This window comes from Eublepharis macularius, chromosome 11, assembly GCF_028583425.1.
Source record: "Eublepharis macularius isolate TG4126 chromosome 11, MPM_Emac_v1.0, whole genome shotgun sequence".
Classification (NCBI taxonomy): domain Eukaryota; kingdom Metazoa; phylum Chordata; class Lepidosauria; order Squamata; family Eublepharidae; genus Eublepharis; species Eublepharis macularius.
Window position 1 is genome coordinate 881,676 of NC_072800.1, and position 26,214 is coordinate 907,889.

Sequence of the window (26,214 nt, forward strand, 5' to 3'; positions counted from 1 at the left end):
AGGGAGGGGGAGGGAGAAATAGTGGGGGAGGGGAAATGGGATGTTCCCTGCAAGTCTGCGAGGGCTCCCTGTAGCCAGTTCTCAACCCAGCCAGGTCTGAGGATACTTAAATCAGGAGACTGGGGCCAGGAACTGACAAGACAGATCTTTCTACAAACCTGTAAAATGCCCAGGTTTGCAGAAAAATCTAAAATCTGAAGCACATTGAGGGGTGATTTAAAATCCCCCCAAATGAAAAAAGGAGCAGTTGTAGCTTTAAAAATCTGATTACTCAGTGGTTGCTGCTAGGCAATCTCAACAGTTTTGCCAGACTTCCCACCTTGCTTTTTGTCAGTAAAAGGCACACCTGAGCCCCACGTGAAGCAAAGAAAGAAGGGGGGGTGAAAGCATTTTCTGTGCATGTGTTTGGGGGATGAAGTGGCAGAGGAACTGCCTCACCCGTGTGAGGTAAAGCAGCTGGCCAGCCCCAGTCTCACGTGGGACAGGGTGGAGGTGGCCATACTCGGCTAGGCCCGCGTGTAGTGAAGGGAGCAGCAGCAGCATCTGGCTCAGACTACACAAGGTGAGGGGGGTGGCAGGGCCTGGCCTGGCCCGGCCCACGTGAGCCGCACGGAAAGTGAGGCAGGCCGCGGCATCCAGATTGACATGCGCAATCTCCGTGCAAGGAAAGGATGGTGCACCCGACTCAGCCACACAAGACAAGGTGAGGAAGGTGCCGTCCGCCCCCCCCCCTCCCCCAGCCCCACGTGCGGTGAGGAGCAGAGGCAGCGTCTGTCCTGCACTAGGCTGGGCAATGGTGCCCGGCCCACCCTAGCCCCGGGGGAGGAGGGGGAGGAGGCAGCTGGCCTACACAAGGCAAGGGAGGCGGCAGTCCTTGGCTCAGCCCAGGCCGGGGGCAGGAGGGCGAGGCCGTGACTGGTCTGCATGAGGTGAGGGGGGGGGGCCACAGGACAAAGGCACAGGGCAGGTCTCCTTGCAGTTCCTCTGCTCTGGTTCCCCAGCAGTGGCCATTTCCCCCTCCCTCTCGTGACTGGAGCTTTTGGAGGGGAATAAATGTGGTAATTGGATATCACTAAAACAATTTGTTTAGCAGGTCCTCCGAATTCCCATCTTCCATTTTTTAGAAAATAAGTCTTTAGCTCTTTTCATTGCAGAGATATAAGAGGGAAAGCATACGTCTGCAAAAAGGGGGCAATACACCTTTTTCTTTTCTTTTTTTTTAAAGAAAACTAGAAATTTCAAGAGCCTGCTAATTCAGATTGTTACAATGTTATAACAATACTTAAATTTCATTTTTTTTAATAAAAAGCCCAGTCATGGGTGTGGGAATCGTTGCTGCAGGGGCAGCGAAATGGCTGTTGTGCAGGTGGGAAAAGGAAAATCCAAACTTTCCCACTCACACGGCAGCCATCCGTCCCGGCTTTGCTGTGATCTGTTCCAAAACTTTGCAGCAAAGCCAATTGGAGAGAAATCGGTAAAAACCGTGGGGAGACACTCCTACCGAAGAGCCATGAGCCCGCCCCTCTGGTGCGCCTGCCCACTCCCAGCGGCCTGTTTCTTCCAGACTGGAACTCTTGCTGCTGCTTCACGCACGTGCATCTTCCCCCTCCTGTTGGCTGGAAGGGAGGAATCAGGCTTCAGATCTTTTAATTAATACGTAAGAGCGTAAGCAAAAAATTAGCACCCACTGAGGAAACACGAAGCCAACCACAGCAGTCAGTGTCACAAAGGAACAGTCAGCCAGCATCTTTTATTGGTGGAGAAGTGGAGAAACAGATACTGGAGAAAAGGGGGAGAAACTGCCTCCAGAGCGAGGGCCTCCTCCACAAAACCATTTTGCTAGCGATGGCCGTTCCTCTTTCAACCTGCGTGGAAGAAAAAGCCAAGAGCCAGTTGCTAAGAGCCGTTGCAGGAGCCGACGGCTTGACTCCTCCCGCCACGTTCACAGACAATTACGCCAGTGGCCTGTCCCTCACAAGCCGGGGATTTCCTGGCAGCTCAGAGGTAGCATGAAGCGCTGCACAAACACGGCAACATCCTTCATTCAACACACTTGAACATCTACTCTCTTGTAAGAAAACAAACGTTACAGTTGAACTGCTCATTTCCATTACCAATTTAATGTCCCCAGGGCTTTTTTTCTGGGAAAAGTGTGGTGGAACTCTGTGGGTTGCCCTCGGAGAAAACGGTCACATGGCTGGTGGCCCTGCCCCCTGATCCCCAGGCAGAGGGGAGTCGAGATTGCCCTCCGCGCCGCTCAGCGGCACTGAGGGCAATCTCAACTCCCCTCTGTCTGGAGATCAGGGGGCGGGGCCACCAGCCATGTGACCGTTTTCAAGAGGTTCCGGAACTCCATTCCACCGCGTTCCCACTGAAAAAAAGCCCTGACTGTCCCGAAGACTTCCTTTCAAAGAATGTCTTTGCTGGAGCAGCTAAAATGTCCTTCCACACAGCAAGGAGGCTGCATCCCTTGGAAAAAGGCTGCTCTCTAAATACTTTGGGAATAAAAGATACAGGGATTTTTTTCCCCAACACAGCTCTCTGTTTTTTCTCAGATATTGATCATAGCTGTTCGATCTCTCCTGTTGAGTGATAATTCTGGGGAGAGAGAGGAGTCATGCTAGTTTGTGGCAGAAAACCAAGTGGCACTTTAAAAACTAGCAACGGTAGGTTGCCAAATCCGGGTTGGGACGATGCCTGGAAACTTGGGGGTGGAGCATGGGGAGGGCGAGTTTAGGGATGGGAGAGACCACAGCAGGGGACAACGCCACAGAGCCCACCCCCCAAAGCAGCGGAACTGTCAATCCGTTGTCACTCCAGGCAAGCTCCAGGATCCACTGGGCGGTTTCCAGCCCTGCAGCATTTACTCCAGGGTAAGTGTTTGGGGATCAGAGATGCTCTGAGTGGATCATTTTAAGTAGAAGCCCTGAAGAAAAACCACAACCGGCGGGGGGGGGGCATAAAATACAAGTACAGCATGAGTTTTGCATTTCGTAAAACTCAAAAACAACCAGAAAAAAATACAAAGACCATTCACTAGTTAGGATAAGCTACTCAACTCCTGTAACAAGTGGCATGGCCTAGGTTTTGTTAAATAGTCACAAATATTGAGAGATTAAAAATTCTAAATCCTAATTCAGTCATTTCATGTCCTTTGATGTTCTTTTGTTGAAGAATTCTGATTCCAGGTCAGAGAGAGAACTTCCCAGTAGACTGAAATAAATCCCTCTGGTGTCTGAATCGGGTCTGTATCCATTTATTCTTTTGTATAGGGCTCGTTTGTCCTATGCAGAGAGCAGAGGGGCACCGTTGACACGATGGCTTATATCACATTGGAGGATGAGCTCATGATAGTCTTGCCCCCCCCCTCATTTGCTAATAAATAAATGAATTCCTTCCAAGCAATTTAAAAATGCACCCTTATTTCCCAGACCAGTAATTTTTAAAATAGCTGATGTTATTGAGTGCTAAATAAATCGTTACGTAGGCCCCAGAAACCTAATTAAAGGATTCCATGTTTGGGCTGTTAGCAGAATCTATCGTGTGGCCTAGGAAGCGTAGTTGTAGGTGGTTGTGAGCTCATTTTGCTGGCTGGTGTGTGTGTGCAGGAGTGAAAATAACAAAAGCATACACTTGGTTTATATTTAGAAAGAAATAAGAGTTCTTTATTGCAGAAACTCCATAATCGGATAGGAAAGGAGGAGAGATAGATCCTAACTACCTGTCTAGTCAATGGATGGACATGGATAGCAGGACAAGACCTGCATCCACGCTGCCGAGACGGAGAGAGGTGTTGCCTGGAACAAAGCCAGGAAGAGGAGGAGTGAGAGGGAGGAAGTCAGGAGGAAATCCTGAGAATAGCAATCTGCATATTAAAGGACAGTCAGAGCAGTAAACTATAGTAAACAGAAAACAGCGTGCCCTGACCTCTCTATCTTTCTAACTCTTTGGTTTGTCCCCCTCTGAAACCTGAGGAGAGAGACAGCGCTGGATCCTCCTCTTCCAACACAAGCCCCATAATAGTATTGTCGGATAAGACTGATACTGTCTATGTTTGTGGCAGGGTTTGGTTCTTAGTTTTGAGTCTCCATGCAATTTTGTTGGTAAGCTGTTTCGGGTTCAGGGTGGTCTGTAAACAAAGGAAGCCTGGCCAACCAAAGTCCTCCCAAAGAGGGAAGGACTGTTGTACATGATGGCCTGTAATTCACTGGTAATGCTGTAAGCTGCAAGTGACAACCAATGTTTTTCTATTGTTATCTCTTTTAGGCCTGTTTTGTAGAGGGTTATGTCTAGATACCAATTGTCTTTATTGCCCTGATTCTGGATGAGTGCTGTGATCCCAAGAACGCCTGCCGTGAAGCCTTCAGTAGAGAGTCCTTGTCCAATGAACTGGAGGAAATGTGATTGTAACATAGCGCTTGGCTGTAGTGGTGTGCTCAGGGTGGGTGGTGGGAGAATGTAGATATAAGAATGTAGATATATGTATCAGTCAGTGTGTTTTCACTATGAGGAGATGTTAATCATGTAGTTGTTCATCAATGTCCAGAAGTTGCCCTGTTGTGCGGACTGGTCCATGCTCAGGTTGAGAGTGGGGCGAAACTTGTTGAAGTCCTGGTGGAGTCTCTTGTCAGCTTGCTCCAGATAATGAAAATATTGATAAATCTCAGTTAAAAGCACAGTATTATTGGATAGGAGCTGAGGAAGCTATTTTAGCCTTGAAAATTTTTGCACTATTGTGGTGCAAGGCAAGCACCCGGGGCTATTGCTAAATTTGAAGTAGTTATGATGAAGTGATAAAGCTTGGTATCAAGTGTGTTATGGCATTATCAGGGACAGGGCTTTTTTTGAGCCGGAATACCCCAGAACGGCGTTCTGGCACCTCTTTAAAATACCCACATGACTAGTGTCACCTAGAAATTTTTAAATGGCCTATTTTGGCCATTTTGGGCCCGTTTGGGCCTGGATCCAGCTGCTGCTGGATGGGGGAGAGTTCCAGAGGCCCATTCCAGGCCGACTCGGGCCCAACCCAGGCCATTTCAGGCTGTTTTGGCCATTTGGGGCCCATTTAGGACCTGAAACAGCCAGGATCGGGGACAAAAAAGCCAGGATCAGGCCACTGCCAGGCAGAGAAGAGTTCCCTCACCCAGCAACATCCCATTCCAGGCCAACTTGGGCCCAATCTGGGCCATTTCAGGGCCGTTTTGGCCATTTTGGGCCCAAAAGGCCCTGGATCATGGCCAAAAGAGCCTAGGATCGGGGTGCTGATGGGCAGGGGAGGGTTCCCCCTCCTGGCTGCAGCCCATTCCAGGCCAACTCGGGCCTAATCATGGTCGTTTCGGGACCGTTTGGGCCCTAAGGACCCACATCAGCCTGGAACGGGCCGCTGCCAGGTGGGTTCCCCCAATCCTGGCAGTTTCAGCCCTGATCCGAGCCGTCTCAGGCCCATTTAGGCAATTTTGGCCCTATTTCAGGCACAAAAGGGCCAGGATCAGGCCTGAAATGGCCAGGATCGGGCCTCCGCCAGGCGAGGAAACACTCCCCTGCCTGGCAGCAGCCAGATCCTGGCCCTTTTGGCCCCTTTTGGCCATTTTGGGCCCAATTCAGGCCCCAAATGGTCAGGATTGAGTCCTAAACATCTAGGATCGGGCCCATTTTGGCTCAATTTGGGCCCCAAATGTCCAGGATTGGGCCCTAAATGGCCGTTTCGGCCGTTTCGGGCCCAAAAGGGCCTGGATCATAGCCGAAACAGCCTAGGATTGGGGTGCTGATGGGCAGGGGAGGGTTCCCCTGCCTGGCTGCACCCCATTCCAGGCCGACTCAGGCCCAACCCTGTTGCTGGACGAGGTAGTGGTCTCCCATGTGGCAGCAGCCTGTTCCAGGACAATCCGAGCCATTACGGGCCCATTTGGGCCCAAAATGGCCCTGATCGGGCCCAAAACGGCCAGGTTTGGGCTGCTGCCAGGTGGGGGGAGTGCTCTCCCGTGCAGCAGCAGCCTTTTCCAGGCTGATCCGGACTGTTCTGGGCCCATTCTGCCCCAAAACGGCCTGGATCTCGCCACTGCTGGGTAGGAGAGTGTTCCCCTGTGGCAGAGCAGCCGGTTCCAGGCCAATTAAGGCCCAATCTGGGCCAAATTTAGCCTTATCCGGGCCAAAACAGCCCCCCCCATGGAGCACAGAAGCACTCCCTAGGCAGCCACGGTCTGCGAGATGATGTCACTTCCCAGAAGAGACGTTATTGCGCAGTCCCAGGAGACTGAGCGTGCTGTGTGCACGCACGTGTATTGAAAGCCGCACCACCTCCTCCCAAGAATTGCCCTGGGTGAGAGTTCCCTCATCTCTTTCCCCAGAAAAAAAGCCCTGGGATAAATGTTCTTCTTCTTTTTTAAAAAAAGATTTATTTAGTTTTTTGAGTACAACAGTAACAAAACAGTAAGAAGTAAACGTTATTCAGCATTCATTCATATCTTCTTATACATCAATGTCAGTTGTGTTATTATAACAATTAGGTAAGTAACTTAGTTTGTTGCTTTGTTCTAGATAGTGAGCAATACATCAAAATAATCTTTAGGTTTAACTAGCTGCTTTGCATATTCATCTTTAGTTATGGGATAATGTTCTTGATGACTTATAGTCAGTTTGGTGTAGTGGTTAAGAGCGGCAGGACTCTAATCTGGAGAACTAGGTTTGACTTCCCACTCCTCTGTTTGAAGCCAGCCGGGTGATCTTGGGTCAGTCACAGCTCTTTCAGAGCTCCCTCAGCCCCATCCACCTCAAAGGGTGATGAGGATAATAATAACACACTTTGTAAACCACTCTGAGTGTGGCATTAAGTTATCCTGAAGGGCAGTATATAAATCAATTGTTTTTGTTGTTAAAACATTAGGAAGAACTTCTTGATAGTTAGAGCGGTTCCTCAGTGGAACAGGCTTCCTCAAGAGGCAGTGGACTCTTTCCCTGTGTTGGAAATAGCAATGTCTGACTTCCTGTTTGGGATCCATGGAGGTCTAACGCAGCTCCACTTGCGAAGCTGACCGGACTGCCGTTTTAACCGGCCGGCGGGGTGAAAATAGCCCGCGGCCGACTGCTCTCAGGCGGGGAGCAGGCAAAGAACGCTCAAGACCCTAGGGTGAGCTAGATCTCGGACGAGGGGGGGCTTTACACAACGAGTCTCCCCCCGATCCTTGAGGTCCCACCTTGCGACGGGTCGGCTATAATCTCTGCGGCAGTTTTGGGGCCAATTCGGCTGGCATAAGACCTACATACCCAAGCATCGATTGGGGGAAGAAGCTGAGAGGAGAACTTAAAATCGAAACAGCGATTACAACCCGAGAAAAGTGAAGAGAAGGTAAAGATCATTATCTTCTGAGACGGGACAGATTGATAAAAACAGAGAGGAAAAAAAGTAGATTTTTAAACTGCAACAGACTAGTGAAAAGGAGGGGAAGACTCGGCAGGAATCGAATTTAAAAAGAGACTAAGTTTAAAGAAGTTATTAAAGAAATGGGACTATTGTTTTGAATACCTGTGGCTTTGGAGCTGTGAGAAAAAGACACCATCGCGAGATCTGCTGTGGGAAGACGGGAGACAGGAAATGCGTAATAACAATAGAGTGGCTGGAGAGAAGCGGCCCTTGCTGGAGGGCAGGAAGTAGGGAATCGCCATTTTTGAAAGGGGAAGGGTCGCGGCTTCAGCGGAAGAGGAAGTAGGCCATCTTGGATTACAAAATCATAGAGAAACCATAGAGAAAAGACGCCCGACATTTTGGACTCTTTAAAACTTAATTTCTATAAGAAGACCGGGACATTTAAAATAGAAAAACGTTAAATTTTACGCCACGGAGTTAAGGAAGAGAGCGGATTCGTGGGAGCGAGCTAAAGCAAGCCCCACGATGTCAAAAAAAGAGTGGCAATCGGCAATAGAAAACCTGGATAAAAACCTGGACAAAAAACTTTTAGATATGATTAAAGAACTTAAGGACACGAAATTGGAGCTGATAAAAGAGGTTAAAGAGGTTACACAGACAGTAAAATCGGAGCTGTCAGAAGTGAAAAAAGGTATGGAAACAATACGAAATGAATTACAAGGAACGCAGCAGAGAGTTAAAACAGTAGAAGACGCGATGGAGAATTTAGCAGACACGCAACAAACAGAGATGAGATTGGTGAAGGGGAGAATGTCAGTTGCAGAAATTAAACATATGGAGAAGCAGCTACGTTTTCGTGGCTTGCCAGAAGTGGAAGGAAAGTCAGCGCAAGAACAGATGACTGAGGTGTTGGCTGAGTACCTGGGGAAGGAGGAGGAGGAAGTTGTGGCTATCCTAGATGTGGCATACCGTGTGAATTCGAGAATAGCAACCCAGAGGAAACTACCAAGAGACGTGATTGTGCAGTTTACAACACGAAATATGAAAGAGAGGATTGTGACAAAACAGTTTCAAGATCCATTGGAGATTGATGGCAAGACGATTATTATAATGAAGGAACTGCCCAGATCAGTGTTACTGGACCGGAAAAAATATAAAGTGCTAATTCAGATTTTGAAGGACATGAAAATCAGGTACAGATGGGAGTTACCGGAAGGAGTGTCCTTTGAGTTTGGAGGGGCCAAAAAACGCATCAGATCTGAGCGAGAGATGGAGCGATTTATTAAGGACAATGAAAAAGACTTACCAACAAGATCATGAGTATGGAATGTAAAGTATTATCTTGGAATGTAAATGGACTAAACTCACCGAATAAGAGGAAAAATACTTTTCACTGGCTACTAAAACAAAAATGTGACATTGTTTGTTTGCAAGAGACCCATATCAGAAAGCAGGATGTAAAATATTTAAAATCTGGAAAATTGGGCAAAGAATATGTAGCGGCCTCCAACAAGAAAAAAAGAGGAGTGGTGTTGTACATAAAAGAGGAGCTACAGCCAAAATTTGTTATGAGAGATGTGGAAGCTAGATTTGTAGCAGTGGAATGTATTTGGAATTTAAAGAGAGTGTTGGTAGTCGGACTTTATGCACCTAACGGTGCAAAAGAAAGCTTCTTTGAGGATTTAAGGAAGCATTTAGACGATCTTGCATACGACCAGATAATTCTTGCTGGAGACTTCAATGGAGTGACAGACTTGGAACTAGACAAAAAGACTACAACGGCACAAAAGAAAAGAGGACTATTACCAAAGCTTTTTTTTGAGTTGATTCAACAAGAGACTCTTGAAGATGTATGGAGGAGAGAATATCCTAAAAGCAGACAGTTTACCTTTTATTCTGCAAGGCATTCTACATTATCAAGAATTGATATGATCTGGGCCTCAAAAGACTTAGCATTATGGACTAAGGAGGTAGAAATAATGCCTATGGTAGGCTCAGATCACAACCCAATTATGTGGAAATTTGGAAAAAAGAGAAAAAGGAAAGCATGGAGAATAAATGAGGACTTGTTACAGGAAAGAGAGAATATGGAAATACTGAGAAGAGAGACAAAGTTTTTTATACAATACAACGTGAATAAAGAAGTACCAACCAATAAAGTTTGGGATGCTTACAAGGCGGTTGTAAGGGGCATACTAATGGACTTAAATGGTAGAGCAAGAAAGAAGAAAGAGGAGAAAAGACAAGAGATTGAGGAGAAAATAAAAGCCAAAGAAATACAGCTAAAAAAGAGACCAGGGAAAAAGAAGGTATACCAGGAAATTAAAATACTTCAAGAACAGCTAACAGCAATGAGCAATAAAGAATTGGAGTGGAATCTCAAAAGACTGAATCAAAAAGCGTTTGAGGGTGCTAATAAACCTGGGAAGTACCTGGCATGGCAATTGAAGAAGAAAAGGGAAAAGAAGATAATAAATAAAATTTGCGAAGATAACAAAACGTATTTGGAGCAGGCTACCATTAGTAGAGCCTTTTATAAATTTTACGCTAAGCTGTATAGTAAAAAAGAAGTAAACAAAGAATCAATAGCGTCATATTTGGAGAAAACCAAACTTCCAGAAATCTCGGAAGCTTGGAGAAATAAGTTGAATAGTGAAGTAACTGACGAGGAAATAAGTAAGGCAATACAATCTGCAAATCTAGGAAAGGCGCCAGGGCCAGATGGACTTACGGCTAAATTCTATAAGACAATGGCTAATGAACTGGCACCATTCCTAAAAGAGGTGATGAATGGGGTTTTAAGGGATCAAAGGATTCCAGAAACTTGGAGTGAGGCGAATATATCATTGATCCCAAAAGAGGGCCAAGACCTGACTAATGTGAAAAATTATAGACCTATATCGCTACTCAACAATGACTACAAAATTTTTGCGAAGATATTGGCGGAGAGATTGAAGGGGTGGTTCTCGGAAGTCATAGAGGAGGAACAAGCAGGCTTTTTGCCAGACAGACAAATAAGAGACAACTTAAGGACAGTGATCAATGCTATTGAATATTATGACAAGCGTTGTGACAAAGAGGTTGGTTTCTTCTTTGTTGACGCTGAAAAAGCGTTTGACAATTTAAACTGGGACTTTATGTTTGCCACTATGGAAAAGCTACAATTGGGAGAAAGATTCATCAGAGCAATTAAGGAAATTTATAGAGACCAGACTGCAGCAATTGTGGTGAATGATGAATTGACCAAGAAATTGACGATAAGTAAAGGAACAAGACAAGGTTGCCCGTTATCTCCATTGTTGTTCATTTTAGTATTGGAGATTCTGATGATACAAATACGTCAAGATGATGAAATTCGTGGAATAAAAATAAAGGACTATTCATACAAGGTCAGAGCATTTGCGGATGACATAATGTTAATTGTAGAGGACCCATTGGAGAACATGCCAAGAGTGATAGATAAGATCAAGGAGTTTGGAGACTTGGCAGGTTTCTTCATTAACAAAAAGAAGTCAAAGATATTATGCAAAAATATGACTAAGCAGAAACAACAATTGTTAATGGAAACAACGGATTGTGAAGTAACAAGTAAAGTGAAATATTTGGGAGTCGAATTAACTCCAAAGAACATAGATCTATTCAAAAACAATTATGAAAAACTATGGACTCAGATAGAGAGAGACTTGATTAAATGGAATAGATTGAATTTGTCATGGTTGGGCAGGATTGCAGCAGTTAAGATGAATGTGTTACCAAGAGTAATGTTTTTGCTACAGACAATACCAATCATCAGAGACTCCAAACAATTTGAAAAATGGCAGAGGAAAATATCAGATTTTGTTTGGGCAGGCAAGAAGCCTCGAGTGAAAGTGAAAGTTTTACAAGATGCAAAGGAAAGAGGCGGAATGCAACTGCCCAATCTGAGACTTTATCATGATGCAATCTGCCTAGTTTGGTTGAAAGAATGGATGACATTAAAGAACAAGAAACTATTAGCCCTAGAGGGATATAAAAAAATATTTGGATGGCACGCATATTTATGGCATGACAAAGTAAAGGTCAACTCGATGTTCCTGCATCACTTTGTTCGGAGAAGTCTATACATAATCTGGAAGAAGTACAGAATTTATCTACAAGAAGGAACCCCTTTGTGGGTGGTTCCATATGAGGTGATAGACCCGAGAGCTGTTGATAATGAACAACAATGTTTAACGTATAAAGAAATAACTAAAACTGAAGCATCCAAACTTAGAATAAAGACACAAGAGGAACTATCACCTAACTACGATTGGTTCCAGTATAGACAGATCAGAGACTTATATAATTCGGACTCTGTAAAGGGAGGTATACGAATAGAGAATTCGGAACTAGAGCAGACCCTTCTTAAAGAAGATAAGAAAAGAATATCCAAGGTATACCAAGTACTGTTGAAGTGGTATACCGAGGATGAGATAGTTAAAACACAAATGGTGAAATGGGCTATAAACTTTAATAAAGAAATAACAATGGAGGCATGGGAATACTTGTGGAAAACTACAATGAAGACAACGACATGTATTAATAACAAAGAGAACATTTATAAAATGATCTATCGTTGGTACATGACACCAAAGAAGATTGCGCTAGGGAATTCGAATACTTCTAATAAATGCTGGAAATGTAAGAAGCATGAGGGCTCCCTCTATCATATGTGGTGGTCGTGTGAGGTAGCCAGGCAGTACTGGGGGGAAATAATAAGAGAAATGAGTGAAATTTTACAATTTCAAATTAATAAGAACCCAGAACTCCTGCTACTGAACTTGGGAATGGAGGGAATTCCAGCCCAACACAGGACGTTGATATTTTATATGACAGCAGCAGCTAGACTTTTGTATGCGCAAAAATGGAAAGTACAAGAAGTGCCAACTATTGAAGATTGGACTTACAAATTGCTGTATATGGCTGAAATGGACAAGATGACAAGAAAATTGAGAGATCTGGACTCAGGGCAGTTCAACACAGACTGGGAGAAGCTGAAACAATACCTGGAGAAGAAATGGGAGGTGGGAGGAAAACTGTGGCAGTTTGAGAACTACTGAAGTATTGAAGTAGAGGGGGGAGACTTTACCGGGGGGAGAAGAGATAAATGTGAATTAATAAGCAGTCAGATTAATAGATTGACATATATATAGATATATATAGGTTAACAAACAGAACATAGAGAAAATAATTAATTATAAGGACTAAATATAAGGAGCGATTAACTAACAATATTTTCTTTTTTTTTCTGACAAGTTTTGTACCAAACTGAATGTCTGAAGATATAGATGGGTCAAATTGATTGACTACGTGAGGAGAGATATATAGAACTATTATAAAAAGATAGAATGAGTAATATATATAGAGAATAAGTCAAATTGTTTGATATAAACGAATGTATGATCTATATGGTTTATGATATATAGAAATACCTGAAATTGAAAAATTGGGATAAATTGTTTATCTAAGATGGAAACAAAGGCTTACAGTTTGGGCATATAATGTTAAAAATAGTTAAGGATGTACTGCTTAGAATAATGGAGAATATATATTTGTTTTAGATAGAGGAAGCTAATAAAAGTAAGGGAAAGGGGACAAAGGGTTGGAAAGCTGTTGGAAGTCAACAAAAAGGGGGGGAAGGGAGGGGGTTAGAGATGAAAAAATTGGGGAAAATTGAATGTAAATGTGGAAATAATGGATTCTAACCCAATAAAAATTTTTCAAAAAAAAAAAAAAAGGAAATAGCAATGTCTGGTGTACAAGAAGGAAGGAGGCCCTTCCATACAGGGGGCAGCAAGGATCAGTTAGACAGGAATGTGAGGGCAGCCCCTCTCTTCTCTGTCAAGGGTCATTTCCTTGTCTTGTCTCCTGTTGGGCTAAACAGGGCAATATCCTGCTTTTTCTCTCTCCTCTCAGCACACAGGTTCTCTAAGATGTAGTTAGACAGACAGCATCTTTCTCCATCTCTCCTCTTTACTATCAGATATGTAGTTCCTAAATAAACTCTTTTAATCAGTACTGTGCAACTATTGCTGTGTTATTTGCTACTCTGCTAATATCCTGGAGGTATTTAAGAAGAGGCTAGATGGTCACCTGACAGCTATGATGATTCTCTGACTTAATATGAATGTACACAGATCAAGAGAAGGAGTGCATGAAGGGATGAGCCGGTGCTTGGCTCTCGTGGCTCCTTCTTATATGCCCAGAGGTAATAATGCCAACCACCACTTTGGGGTCAGATTGTCCAGGGAGGTTTTTTGCCTTCCTCTAGGCACAGAACAGGGGTCACGGGGGGAGGTGAGGGAGGGAGATAGCTGCGAATTTCCTGCATTGTACAACAGGTTGGACTAGATGACCCTTGGATCCCTTCCACCTCTATGTTTCTTTCTCACTGGGTAATCTTGTCACTCTTTCAGCCTGCCCTAACCTAACCTCGCAGAGCTACTGGAAGGATGAAATGAGGAAGCAGAACCTGTGTGTCACCTTGAACTCTGTGGAGGAAGGTCAGTATAAACATGTGACAGGAAGGCTGGACTGGAATTCTAGCAGCAGAGTTACCATTTTAGTAACAAGAGGCGTGGTGATTTGGCAGGGCTCCAAAGAACTAGTTAAACTCAGTGAAAGAGTTTGCAGTGGTCCCGTGTTGTTTTCACTTTTCTCTTGAAGTAACGGACCCCCATGCCGTATGAAACTCATTTTGAAATTTCCCACGGATGCTTCCCACACATCTTGGAAGGTGAGCGCATTCAAGAGACACAACGGCTCATGGCCGCTTTTGGATCCAGGGCACTTCCTGGCACAGTCTCAAAGTCTTCGCTGCTTGGACAAAAGCTCCACCCTAAAGGAGCACCAGTCCTCAGTGGGTATCTCCCCACAAGTGTCATCCGGCATGTACTTTGATAACTGAGCCTGTCACTCACTCACACTTCAGGTCGCCCTGCAAAACGGATTTCGACTCCTACCTGGGACATATGGTAAAAATAGACTGGCCGGATTGAGAAAGAGACAGAACAGAACAGGGGTCCTGCAATTTTACTTCTAGCTCTTGAGGCACCTTACCTTTACGCAATGGCTGTCTCCAAAACATCCTCAGTTTTAACAGGTAGTCCCTTATCAAATGTCCTCATTTCTTTCTCTTTCTTCTGCAGGTATTTCTTCTGACAGTAACTTGAAAAGCAAGTGGCAAAATTAGTCTATAATTAAGAGCACATTTAACACACACAGTCAATATAACACAACACAACCATTTCGTCAACCTGTATAATACCCTCTGAAGCAATAAATTTTTAGTAATGCAGAAGAATATTTTCAGGTGCATCACTGGTAAGAAGGCCCCCATTATCTTCAACCAAAATGGATAACAATACATAGTGGGCTTTGTGTGTGTGTGTGTGTGTGTGTGAACTGAATAAGCCCTGAAGCTCAAATCTGGCACAGCATTGAAGCACCAACAAAGAAATGACAAATCTTCATGTAGCTCAAATTAGATCCAGAAAACTAATCTTGCAGTTTTATTTGTGATTTAACTTTATGACGGTGTGTTTATTTCCAATCTATTGTACATTCTGTGTTTCGTACAAAACAACAATTCCAGTATAAGTGATGCATTGCAAGGCATCAAGAGCACAGTAAAATATGCACTCACAAGATGGTTGGGTGGGCTTTGGGGTGGGTTTATTGTTTCATTTTATTGTTCTGTTGAAAATTATTGTTTTTAATTTCAGTTGCTACCTGACTTGGGTCCCACTTTGATGCTGGGAGAGAAGTGGGCTGTAAATATTTTAAACAGAAGGGAGAAAGGCAGACAGAGAGAAAGCAGGAGAAGAAGGAATGGAGCAAGGACAAATCTCAATAGAATATTCTAGACTAGTATTAAAGGTAAAAATATACAAATGCAAATGATTACAAGTGTGTTCCATGTTTCTGATTGGGATAAAGGTGGATCCTGGTTCTAGAAATCAGGCACAGAAAACTGATCAACAGTCGTTGTCAGATACGCCTCCAGCATATCTGTCGTGTGTTATGGATTTCTTGATGCAGTGTGTAGTGTACCTCTGAGAACATGCAGAGGGAACCTGTTTTGCTGACTGGTGGCTAGCTGCTTATCTTGCAGGTGTTTTGGTTACCATTTCCTGACAGGCTTGAGAACGTGGCCTTGAAGTTCCTGCAGAGACTGCACCAACCTCCTAAGACACTGAGTAGAGCTCATCCTTTCCCTCCTCCCCTCTCCCCTAGCTCAGCACTCCGAAATCCTAACGGACTTTCCCGCTGGGGGCGTGGACTTTGTCCTATGATTAACCTTGCTTTGCTACCTTGAGTCACTTCAGCAAATGTTCCTGTCTGACCATCTTGATACTGGTATTTCTCTTCAATAAAGTAACTTCAACTCATACACCTGAGTGATGCAGTGAAGTGCTTGGGGATTTACCTGGCAAGACCTGACAGTCATAAGCAACTTCTCCAATTTTAAAAAAAGATGCGAAGTAACATTTGGAGCACTAGGAGCAGCATCCCAATAAACTTCCCAATCATTCAGGGGCCAGAAAGGCCTCTGTGACCTGTCTGTGCTTTCTCACAGGCATACTTACCGAGTGCAAACGCACAGGCACGTGACCAGGGCGATCAGCATCACCAACACCGCTATCAAAGAAATGACCACGATTTGGTCTTGATCTCCTCTCAGATAAAAGAGATCCAATCTCTCACATCTTGCACCAGTAAAACCTCTCTCACAGCTGCAAAAGGAGGACAGCAGAAGTTAACAGTGCACTGGGGACAAATTTTCCAGTATGATTATTTATAAGCCTGCCCATCAGTAAAGATCAGCTTCAGAGCCCCCCCCTCCATGTATCCCTGCCTTCTGAAGTACGATACATGAGCAACTAGAAGCAGGGCCTTCCCCGTCACGGCCAGCGGGGACAACCAGTGCGACATCATGGTTAGAGAATCAGGTTGGGATCCGAGACACTCAGGTTCAAATCCTTGTTTTAATAAACAAACACTGTGCAACTCACATTAATCAAGGTTTCAGAGAAGGGTTATGACTCAGCTGGGTCAATGATATGTCTATCTTTAATAAAAGGTAGGATTTTAAACATTTGACACTCTGGAACCAACTGTAGTTCATTCAACTGTAGTTCAACTGTAGTTCATTCCAGTGTTCAAGGAAGAGCAGACTCCATTAGCAAATATGCCACCAGCCAGGCAAGTCTGTCCTGCAAGAACTGAGCCCTGGTCAATGACAGCCAGGGCCGGCGAGTCCATGGAGGTGGGTCCAGCAGCCACCTTGAGGGCTGAGGCGCCAGAGGGGGTGCTGGGGGGCAGGGGCGCGCGCTGCGGAGCTGGCGGCGGCAGTGCTGGTGGCTGAACAAGAGGGCTGGGAAGCCACCCGCGTGCCTCCCTGGCTGCCTGCCACGCCTGGCCCGCAGCTGCTGCAGCCTCCCAGCCCTTCCGCTCAGTTGCTCCGTGCTGCTGCCGCCGCTGCATGTATACAGCTGTGGGCCAGGTGCAGCAGGTGGCCGGGGCGACACGGGGCCACTGAGGAGGAGGGCTGGGAGGCCACCCACGCGCCATCCCAGCTGCCTGCCATGCCAATGGGGCCGGCTCACAGCAGCATGCTGTGTGATGTCACACGTAGTGACATCACCATGCAGTCTGGGTGCGTGCGCGCTTTGTGGGGGCGACAACAGCTCTGAAGCTGCCCCCGGCCTCAGGCGCCAGAAACTCTGGCACCGGCCCTGATGACAGCTCCCTCCCCCTCCCCACTTTGCACTTTGGAACTTCCACAGACACGCAGGCAGCTGTTTGCTGGGCAGCCACGTAACGACATCGGCCCTTCACACAGTAGTGCTTGTACTCCTCAGGACACGTGGCAAAATGCTCCTCCTCCCTTAGCAGGGCAAGACCATCTAGAAATAAAACACAGGGAAAAAACGTTACCCTCTTCCCCAAAGGTGGCTGTGTGCTATCAGGTGACCTAAATACAACCAAGGTGTGTTTTTTAAAGAGTTTGTTGTGTTTCTTAAAAACTACTTTTTGATGGCAGGATTTCTTGTCTGTTTACGGTTGCTATCCCTCAAGCGGGGCCTGGAGGTCTCCCGAAATATCAACTGATCTCAAGACAGTTCAGTTCTCCTGGAGAAAATTGCTATTTTGGAGGATGGACACTTTGGCGTGGCTGTAAGATGAAGAGGACCGTTACTCTGTCTCTCAAGTTTCAGAGAGGGACAATTAAAGAGTTAAGAGAGCTAGAAAGTTCTGGGGTCTGTCCATCTGTGCTCTCTCTTGTCCTGATGCTATCCTTTGATGTGCAGGTTGCATTTTCAAGAGATTTCTTCCTTCTTGCACCACTACTTCCTCCCTTCTTTATCTTGACACCATGGGTGTAGGATGTGCCAACCTGCTATCCACTGGCATCTTAGACTAGATAGCTAGAAAGATACCTATTTCTTCCATTCCCTATCCTGTATGAAACCCCCACAATAAATGGACTCAGATTTCTTCTCTAAAGCTTAACCAAGGCTTCAAATCTAAGTTTGTTTCTCTTCGTGCATGCACTCCACCATGCAGGCTCACGCACAGTTCTCTGAGCTGCCGAAGCATAGTGGTTAAGTGGCCGGGCTGTGAATCAGCACTCTGCTGGTTCGACTCTCACAACTGGCACGAGGTCAGCAGGTGGCCTCGGGTGAACCACTCCTCTCAGCCCCAGCTCCCCAGTTGGATTGTGGGCATAATAGTAACAGTCTATGTTCCCCGTGCTGGCTGGGGCACTAATTTGTCTAGACGGGCAGAAAATAAGCATACTGTTGGTGGTGGAGGTGTTATCCTCTGCATACTAGGCAACTCTGCCAACCATTACACGCCACTGAGATCCCTTCCCAAATTCTGCCCTCCCCAGGCTCCACCCTCAAATCTCCATGAATTTCCCAACCCAGAGTTGCAACCCTATGTACGTCTGCTGCTTTGAGCCGCCTGGTGAGTGTATACATAATCCAAATTCTGTAACAGAACATTTCTTATAAGAATATTGTTGTATCTAACTGCTCTACCAAATAGCGTGTTACTTTAAATAAAGAGCCCTATCATTAACAAATCCCAGAACTCAGAGCGCACACCCAACATGGGAGTTAACTAAAATTAGCCCAAGAGGTTGGAGCGAGTAGAAAAGGTCTTCCTTCCACCTTCCCCTTCCTCAAGCAGTCAGTGGATTGTACCAAAAATCCTCTATAAAGGTCTGGAAAGCCTGGGAAGGAAATGCAAGGAATACCAGATGCCATTGAGAGAAGGGGGAATCCAGTAAAATTGCCTCCTCGGCTGACCCAAGTCACCATCAGAAGTCGGAGAAGTTCTATTAACGACTAACAGAAGGGTTATCTCCACTCGGTGGCCTGTCTTATTTCTGTTTCTGGGCCCATTTTCTGCCTCCGTGGCTTGGTAAATTGTTCAGATCAGGAATGGTTTGCACTGGCGTATTCATGCATTGCTTTTTGCGTATTGTAGCAGTTGTAGGATTGGCCTTGTACTGCCTAGGCAAATGTGTGGTGCTCTGTGTACGTTCTGCATCACAATGTCATGTCCTTTGATTGGCTGCTTGTATGTGTACTTATTTACAAATACAAAATGGAATGCAAGACGTGGAGAACGACCCTGCCACAGCTTGAGAAGTCACTTTCAGTCAATAGGTACAACGGTGCAGGGACTAAAATTAAGATGATGCTAAAAATGCCAAGGAAAAATATGGAAGGCATTCAAAAGTGAAATAAGTGAGAGTAAAATAACATTAAAATGTTATTTGGCCCAAAGAGAAAACATTAGGGCTGGAAAATATTTATGAATAGCAAAATAGAATTCCAATTCACAAATCTAAACGAGTTTTACCGTGTCCACAAGGCCCACCATTCAGAGGCTCACACTTCTAAGAACGAGGGTCCAGATATGATATTCTTCCATCATACATGGAAACACTGTAAAATTGCCAACATGGCAACTTATCATTAAGTCTAGCTTTTAAAAAAAATGTCCTAACTGCAAATGAAAAAGCCAGAGAAACTAGCAGTGATTTCTCCCTAGAGATAATATCCCAGTAGCAGGCAGCAGGATTTGAGTCCAGCGGCACCTTGGAGACCAAGATGATTTTCAGGGTGTAAGCTTTTGAGACTCCAAACTCCCTTCTTCAGATGCAAGGAGAAGTGGAGATCCTTGAGTCTTTATATCCTAGTCAGGAGGTGGGAGGGATTGAGCAAAGAAGAGAATCAGGATGGAAAGATACAGCGTGGCTTGATCAGAGCAGAAGTTGGCATCCATAGTGGGCAAGAATCCCATGACTCTGTTCAGCCTCGAGGCGCAATTGTTCTGAACATGCAAATGGACTCAAGTTCAGCAATACCACGTTGTGATCTGCCCCTGAAGCATGTTTGAGTAGCAGAGGCAGGCAGTGGCCATTGAGACCAGTAAGACTGATATTCCACCTGCCACCTCCAAGCGCTGATATCTGGTCCATAAAGAACTCTAGGGGTAAGCGTTAATTCCAAAACTCATCTATTTGTTTTTGTTTCCATTGGTGAACACATTTCACCCTTCCAGCCCCATGATTCTATGATTCCCGGTTTACCTGCCTTGGTTTCCATTCAGTGTGGATAGAATTACCAGAGATGGTATTACTCACCCAAGAGATTCTACAATAGAGAGATAAGTGAGGAAGTCCCAGTTTCCTAGGAGTTTTAAAAGATTGCAAATCTTTTTTAATGGAAGTTTTAGCAGCTACTGATCCATTTTCCATGGAAAGTAATAAGGCATCTTTACTTCCAAGGGAATTCTTGAGAAAGCAACCAGTTATCCAAGCAGAATTTTATTTCTGGGGTGTGCGATCAAAAAGGGGGAAGGATACCGTCAGGAAAGATCAAGATCTATGAAACAAGGACAGGTTATTTTGAGAATGTATTTTGATTTAAGTTGCCTTTCTCCTCAGCCTGAAATTTAGGAAAAAAGAACCCAAGGCGTACAGCCCCTGAGTACGTCATCCTAACGGTAATGGCAGTCCCCTGTGCAAGCACAGAGTCATTACTGACCCATGGGGCGGATGTCACATCACGTCATCCTAGCTGCATGAAAAATAAAGATGTTGCAGCCAGAGAGATGTTTCCCATTGACACCAATGGAAAATAAAAATGAATTAATGCAAATGAATGTCATTTGCAAACCTCTATACAATTATAGTTGCTGATATGGAATAGGGAGCAAAGAGAGCAGCAGTTCCCAGTTGCAACGCCATGATGATTTTGTGTCTCCATTGGAAAGAAAAGTTGGAAATAAATATGCCTAAATAAAGAAATAATGTCTACTTGCACACAAGAAGCTGGGAATACATCAGCCTCTTGCTTTTGGCCAGAACAAATCCATTCAAAAGAGTTTTTGTGAACATGGACACTTAACAGGTGTCCATTAAAACAACAGGTAATGAGCTCTGAATCAGGAGCATAGCGGTTTTTGGCAAGCCTGCCTGGGTCCCCAGGGGGCTGTGGGTCACCTGCTGATGTCCAAAAGGACTGGCAAGTGAAGCCTCTTGCCAGGGCAGAAAGCTGCCACCAGCCCCTCTTAACTAAACCTTCAGCTGTGGCACCGAGAGGCAAGTTCCCAGCCCTACCAGGTTGTAAACAGGAAATCAGCCCTACGAGGTAGGCACTTGGCAGGTGGAGTCCAGAACCAGGGTAGCATGTGGCAAAATGGCCAAAGAACTGGATTTGGATTGAAGCCTCAACTCTCAGTAATACCACACCAAATTAAGAAAAGGAATGTATTAAAGAAAACCGCAAAAGCAGACAAAATAATCATAGAAGTATGTGGAGAAGCACAAAACAACAACAGACTAGTTAAGTTAGGCTGTATTCATTAGAACTTCCTGAACTTGTTCCAGCTGTTACCTTCAGCAAGTTTCAGAGTCCAACAGGGGGCTTTAGCTCTTAAGTCCAGAGGTCCCAAAGACAAAAGCACACGGATTGCTAGCATAGGAATCCACCAGTTGCGTAACATTCAGGTACAGGAACAAAAGCAGAAACGGGTCCCCTTTTCTCCCCCCCCCGCCCCGCCCCGCCCCTCCTGATCTCCCTGAAGGAACAATACTTTTTTCAAGACCCACTGCCTGCAGCCAGCCTAAACTCTTAGCCAATCCTCCGGGGACAGGCTCGGCCCGTAGCCTGTCCTCACAGGTAAGGGGAGAAAAGAACTCATCACCGCACCCCCATAAGGCCACGTGCTAACGGGCCAGGGGGCAGGTACCAGCCTCTGTGAAGCTTTGTCCCTGAGAGCTGTTTCGGGTTTGCCCCTGATGCTCAAGGCCTCTTATCTGGCCAGAACAGACAGTGCGACCAGCCCCAAACTCCTAAATGGAAAAAAAAGTCTCAAAAGCCTAAACCCGAAATGTTTTAACTTAAAAAGAAATGAAACGAATAAGGGAATTTCACTACAAGGCGGATGTCCCAAGTAGGGACATCTGACTGACTGACTGACTGACTGACTGACTGGGGCTCTGCTGTTAGCAGGAAGGGCCATTTCAAATATTTTGATTGGTTTCGGTTTCCAAGATATAGAACATTCTCATCACAAACGTAACAAATTAGCAACCTCAGCTCCCATCAGCGTGGTAAAAGATTCCAGTTGTAAAAGTACATACTCCCAATGAAGTGAGTGGCAGAATCTCAGCTTCGTTTACTTATTGCTAGAGAAAAATCAGTGTAAAACGAAACTAGCCATGACCTTAAGATACACGCTGGGAAGAAAAGCCCCCTGCGCTACGTTGCAGCTTAATTAAACCCAGTATGTGTAGAAGGGAGCCAGCGGGGTTTCCGCCCTTCAGCCCTGGCCCCATCAAATAATCAGGAACACATTTCAATCTACAATTAAAGTATTGGTTGAGTGATCTACCAGTTAAAACGTATTAACATGCAGACCTCCATTTTTAACCCCATTTTCTTCAAAGGCTGTTTAAAAGAATGACTGTAAAATGAGCCTGAGATTTGTGTTTGGATCTCCCAAGTGCCTCTTCCTTTTCTGAACCCATTTCCTGTTCTATGTATGGTAAGAGTCTTTGTTGTAATTAATTAATGGGATGGTCCAACAGTTGCTCCTTTTTCAGAATTGAGCATTTCCAGTCTGTGGGCCACTGTTATGATTTCTGTATTTGTTGGCATATTTTTGTTAAAATGTTGATGGACTCGCTGTAGCCTGCAATAGCTCTACTGCCACCCCATCTAGTTCTGGTGATCTGTTTCTCCCAGTTGCTTTGAGCGAAGCTTTCACGTAACTTTCTAGAATTGCAGGTTTGTCGTCGAAAGATTCTTCTTTTAAGGAATCTATCATCCTTTCATCTCTTCTTCAGTGTATTATTTCCATTTTTTTCTTTATTTTGTCCTGATTGGATAATGTTCTTCCATGTTTATCTTTCAGCACCCTCGGCTGAGGTTTAAATTTCCCTTTATCTTGTGTAATAGATACCTCATTCTTCCTTTTGCGTTGTACTATTTCTTTGTGCTGGTTATCATGCATGCAAGTTGCTCAAAAGCTGTGTTTAGAATTCTGACCCTAATTCTGTCCCCTTTTATTTCCGCTTCTCGACTGTTTTTAGCAATTTTTAACAGTTTCATCAGTCATAGTTTTTGTGCATTCTTCCTTGGTGATGTTTCTAGTGCCCAGTTTTTCTGGTTCATATTCAATTGAACTTAGAGCCAATCTGTTCTTTAAATGGTCTTTAAAATCTTCAGGAATGTTATTTATATCACATTTGGGCAATAAGATTATTTTATCATCATCTTTTCAGCTTAATTCTCATTAAGCTGAAAGGATAGAGCTTCGCTATCTTCTGCTTCTGATTATGTAATCTGATTCCTATATTGGCCATGTGATGATTTTTTATTATTTACATCATTTCTACTCTGCACTTGTCCCTAATGGGGACTCAGAGCAGCATAAATTGTTCTCTCCTCTATTTTATCTTCACAATAACCATGTGAGGTAGATCAGGCTGAGAGTACGAGGCTGGTCCAAGGTCACACAGCAAGCTTCCAGGGCAGAAAGGGGATTTGGACCTGGGTCTCACGGATTATAGTCCAGCACTCCAACCACTACACTACACCAACTCCATGTATACTATTTGGAGGTCTGAAGCATGTGTTTGCTACGAACAAATGGTTGGCTTCACAAAATTCTACGTGTTTCTCTCCTGCTTCATTTTGCAATCCTAGTCCAAATTTTCTGTCAAATGTTTGATTCTGCTTTGTCTCCTACTTTTGCATTCCAGTCGCCTATGATTATCTGTGCATCTTGTTTAGGTGTATGATCCATTTCTCCCTGGACACTCAGATAAAAGCTTTCAATTTCTTCCTCTTCATTATAAAATTTAATGATGGCTATGTTGATGGGCTTTCCATGAAGTTTGATTGATATTATTTGTTCAGACTTTGCATTATTGCTCCTGGTTGCTTGTGCTACATCTCATCTCACTATAACAGCAACACCATTTCTTTTGAGTTTGTTGTTTTCAGAGTAAAACACTTTCAAGTTTTCTGACTGAAAATGTCCTAATCCAATCCAGTTGAGTTTGCTCACACACAGTATTACATTCCATTTCTTGTTTTATGATATCGCGCTTACCTTGATTCATACTTCTCACATTTCATGTTCTTACTATGCGTTGCTCAGCTTTGGAGCCTTTCAGCTCTAATTCAGTTCCATCATTAAGAACAACATAATTCAGACTTGTCCTCTGGTCTTCCCCTACAGCTAATGGAATGCCTTCTGAGCTGGGGGTCCTCTCTTCCAGCACCGTTATCTTTTTAAATTTTGAGTTGTCTCATCGTAGGGTTTTTGACTATGAGATTATCAGAAGTGGTTTACCATCACCTTCTGTACAGTGCTAACCAGGGTTAGCTGAGGTGCACTGCCATTATCCGTGAAAGATTGTCCGCCAGAGTCACCCTCTGCTGCTGCTGCTGCTGCTGCTGCCGCCGCCGCCGCCGCCGCCCAGTAGCTAAATTTCACGGATTCCTCCGCTCCCATCACCACTGGAAGATCCAGTTCTCTTCTGCCGAGGTGACCATTGATTCCTGAAGGGGTTCGGTGCCTCTTTGTCTGCTGTCTCAGCTCTGACCATTTCACTTTGAGTGACTCTGCCAGAAGTTTAGTCTCTTGACTGAATCCGGACGACTGACAGCGTTGCTTTCAGCATCACTGACACAATCAACCCCCCTCACCATGTTAAGGTGTGCATTCAAAAAGGGGGGGGGGGGTACAGTGACTATCTGGAAGTTTTGCAGGGCCACAAAATGCTCCAGTGGTGGAAGGCGCGGTGCCAATTCGTGGAATGTTTTCCCTCCCTCGTGGCTTCCTCAAAGCAACCTACCGGCAAAACCAGCTTAACCTCTAAAATGTTTAAGCTCAGTTACTCAAATGTGGTCTGTTTCATACTCTTCAACAGCCTGCAGTTCAGAAATGCCATTCCTGTACTTCCAATTAATTGCAGACAGCATTCCATGTTCTGTTTCACATAACTTCATCTTGCCAATTCATTAATAGATAAAGCATATAGTCTTTTCTCACTATTTGGCTTTAGAGGTAATCGTGAACACGTATTACGTCTACATTCAGTTTCTATAAATGTATAAACGTATCCTGTTGTTTCAACGATGTACACATATAACATGGGAAACGAAAACCTGGCAAACTGGCTCAATTTAACACAAGGGAGCAGTATGATCAAAGCGGAGATTTCGGGGCTGAAGCAATGAAGGGCAACGGAGTCTTCAGCCGCCGCCGCCTCTGCCCTCCCAACAGCATCTTTACACAGCCCCCTTGAAGCAACCGCAGATGTGACCAATAACCATACACATAATATCCATTTGTAAAATTATGTAAATCAATCTATGGCCTGACATGATCCTATATAGTATAAGACATGGATGGTTCTCAGATCTCGCCAACTTCAGATTCTTCCATACCAATTCTGGAAATATTCCCCCCCCCCTTTTTTTTAAATGCAAAATCTGAACGAGCAAAGAAACCTGCTTCACTTCTGCAAGTCTTTCCTTTTCGGACATCCAGGGAGATCAAAATGAAACTTAACCGTCAACAACTTCAGAAGCCAGTTCTACTCATAGAAACAGGCTTGAGGTTAGCGGTTTCGGGGGGGGGGGGGGGTAGATTATCGTTTAAAATGAGGCAAAAGGCCAGTTTCCGAAGGCTGACTTTGTCCCTATGTGAAGATACTGGCGAAGAGGGCTCAGCTCCCTTCGGTTCTCGCCCGAGGCAGAGACAGGGGGGCCGCGGGGGGGGGTCTCCGCGCCTCCCGCGGCGCCCCCTCCCCCCCGCCCCCGGCTCATCAGGACGGCGCGCGCGGTGAACCCGGGAAAAGGTCTTCAGGCCGCTTCTGCTCCGGGGACTTATGACAGGGATACGGTTACAAACCTAAGCTGCGTGCCACAAGGGGAACAAACTCCGCCCAGTTTGCAGAACTGGCCCCGGCCCCGGCCCTTCCCGACGACCCGCCCCGGCTTTCCGCGCCCCCTCGGGCCGCCGCCCTGCCCTGCCCTGCCCTGGGGGCGCCCTCAGCCTCACCAGCCCGCAGGAGGAGCCCCGCCGGGGGCCGCCGAGCAGCGCCGCCCGCGCCCGCCATCCCATCCGCCCCGGGCCAGCTGGCGGCTCCCCCGGCGGCCTGGGAGAGGCGAGGCGAGGCGAGGCCGGCCCTGCTCCTCCCTGCCCTGCCGCCTGGCGTAGGCGAGGGAGGGCCCGAGGAAGCCCCGCGACCCCTGGCTGCCCGCCCGCCCGCCCGCCCTCCCTCCCTCCGG

The 26,214-nt window shown here is 45.4% G+C and overlaps 1 protein-coding gene across 1 annotated transcript; it reads right to left on the bottom strand.

The window, feature by feature from the left end:
• Nucleotides 1–1,745: 1,745 nt before the first annotated feature.
• Nucleotides 1,746–26,106, bottom strand: BTC (betacellulin; the record flags this gene model as incomplete). Its single annotated transcript, XM_054991631.1, has 4 exons — nucleotides 1,746–1,865; nucleotides 14,441–14,548; nucleotides 15,970–16,116; nucleotides 25,985–26,106. Coding segments are annotated over 3 exons (375 nt in total), but the record flags the coding sequence as incomplete, so codon positions are not given.
• Nucleotides 26,107–26,214: the final 108 nt, after the last annotated feature.